This window comes from Aplysia californica, unplaced genomic scaffold (genome assembly GCF_000002075.1).
Source record: "Aplysia californica isolate F4 #8 unplaced genomic scaffold, AplCal3.0 scaffold01121, whole genome shotgun sequence".
In the NCBI taxonomy this organism is placed as follows: Eukaryota; Metazoa; Mollusca; class Gastropoda; order Aplysiida; family Aplysiidae; genus Aplysia; species Aplysia californica.
The window spans coordinates 24,923-26,571 of NW_004798391.1; the positions used below are offsets into that span (position 1 = coordinate 24,923).

A 1,649-nucleotide genomic window follows, 5' to 3' on the forward strand; every position below is an offset into this window, starting at 1 on the left:
AGACAGACAGACAGACAGACAGACAGACAGACAGACAGACAGACAGACAGACAGAGTGAGAGAGGGTTAATCAAAAGTCTACTTGAAACTTCTATTCAGAATGTATTTGATCCACTATGCATATCCAGGGTCTTCACTCTCTGTTTGGGCCACACGGGTTATTTCGTAATATCCTGTCAAATGTGGAGTTTAACTTATTTTACAACTAAGCCAGGCTCGTGTTGACGCTTACACAAAAAGAAATGTTTTTGAACCAAGTCAAGTAAGGGGTAGCCCGTATGACAACTTGCCATACAACCAGAGCTAAAGAAAATCCCAGGGTAGATTCGAACCATGGTCATATTTGAGGCGTGCCGACAAAATGAGTTACTTCTTGCAATCCACAAAAATGGAGATATTGGCCTAATACCGACACTATGGTCAAACGTGTGGATTTTTTATTGAAGCCATATTCTTTAACTATAACATTCCTTTTATTATTTCATACTTATAAATTATTGTAAAAACTTCCCCTTTAAGCAAGATGTATCTATTTCTATATTACTTAAAATCCGAGAAGTAACTCATTTTGTCAGCATGCTTCACATATCATACTCTCCTTAGGTAGGGCAATGCCCACTTTTGGTGTAGGTTTTCTGGAAACCGCCGAAATCTGGGTTGGCCCGCTTGTCCTTAAAAGCGACCCTATTATACTCCGGTCCACCTCACCTGCAGTAGTAGTTCTGCACAAAGTTGTAGTAGTCCTTGGTGTGCTGGCTGGGCTCCGACATCCTGTTAAAGAGTTTGGTGTCGTCCACCGCGTCCAGGTCGCGGTAGTCTGGCACTAGGAAGACTCCGGACACGCTGACCGCTATGTCCAGTCCGGAGAGGCGCGGCCAGACGAAGTCTAGGCTTTGCTGGTTGTTGGTGACGTACATGGGCGTCTCTAGAGCCTCCATGTCGACGAGACGCTCCAGGAAGACGTTAGGGGAGTGGCTCACGGAGATTGGGACACCGTCTGGGGGCGGGGGCGGGGGTGGGGGAGGGAGAGGGTTGGGGGAGAAGTGAGGGGTTAGAGGGGAGGGGGGAGAGTGGTGGAGAATCAATACTTGGTTTTGAGAAATCTGACGTCAACATTTTTTAAAAAAATTCCACAACATGTCAAGCTTTTTTAATGCAATTCTTTGAATATCTTGCTAACAACGATTTGATAGAGCAGATAGAACAGTTGCTTTTAAACTTTACAGCCTTAGTAACACAAAAAAGGCCCAAAACTGTCAGATAGGACTTTGTAATTGTGAGGTAGCTTAGTGTCGCAGGGTTCAGGGCGTACTCACCATCTGGGAGGTGGGACTTGTTCATCGGTAGGATGCCTACAGGGAACGACACATCTGGGGAGACCAGTGGGTTGTAGTTTGAGTAAAGTAAGTAAGGTAAGTAAGGTAAGCAAGGTAAGTATGGTAAGCAAGGTAATTATGGTAAGCAAGGTAATTATGGTAAGCAAGGTAATTATGGTAAGCAAGGTAATTATGGTAAGCAAGGTAAGTAAAGTAGGTAAGATAAGTTAAGGTAAGGTAAGGTAGGTGGGTAGGTAGGTGGGTAGGTAGGTGGGCAGGTAGGTAGGTAGGTAGGTAGGTAGGTAGGTAGGTAGGTAGGTAGGTAGGTGGGTA

The 1,649-nt window shown here is 44.9% G+C and overlaps 1 protein-coding gene across 1 annotated transcript in view; it reads right to left on the minus strand.

Moving 5' to 3' along the window:
* Nucleotides 1–1,649, minus strand: part of LOC101861172 — a gene marked incomplete at its 5' end in the record, with an annotated part of 142,597 nt that overhangs the window by 17,923 nt on the left and 123,025 nt on the right. Inside the window, 2 exon segments of the mRNA XM_013090044.2 lie at nt 709–997; nt 1,317–1,370. Coding sequence (XP_012945498.1) covers nt 709–997; nt 1,317–1,370 — 343 coding nt within the window.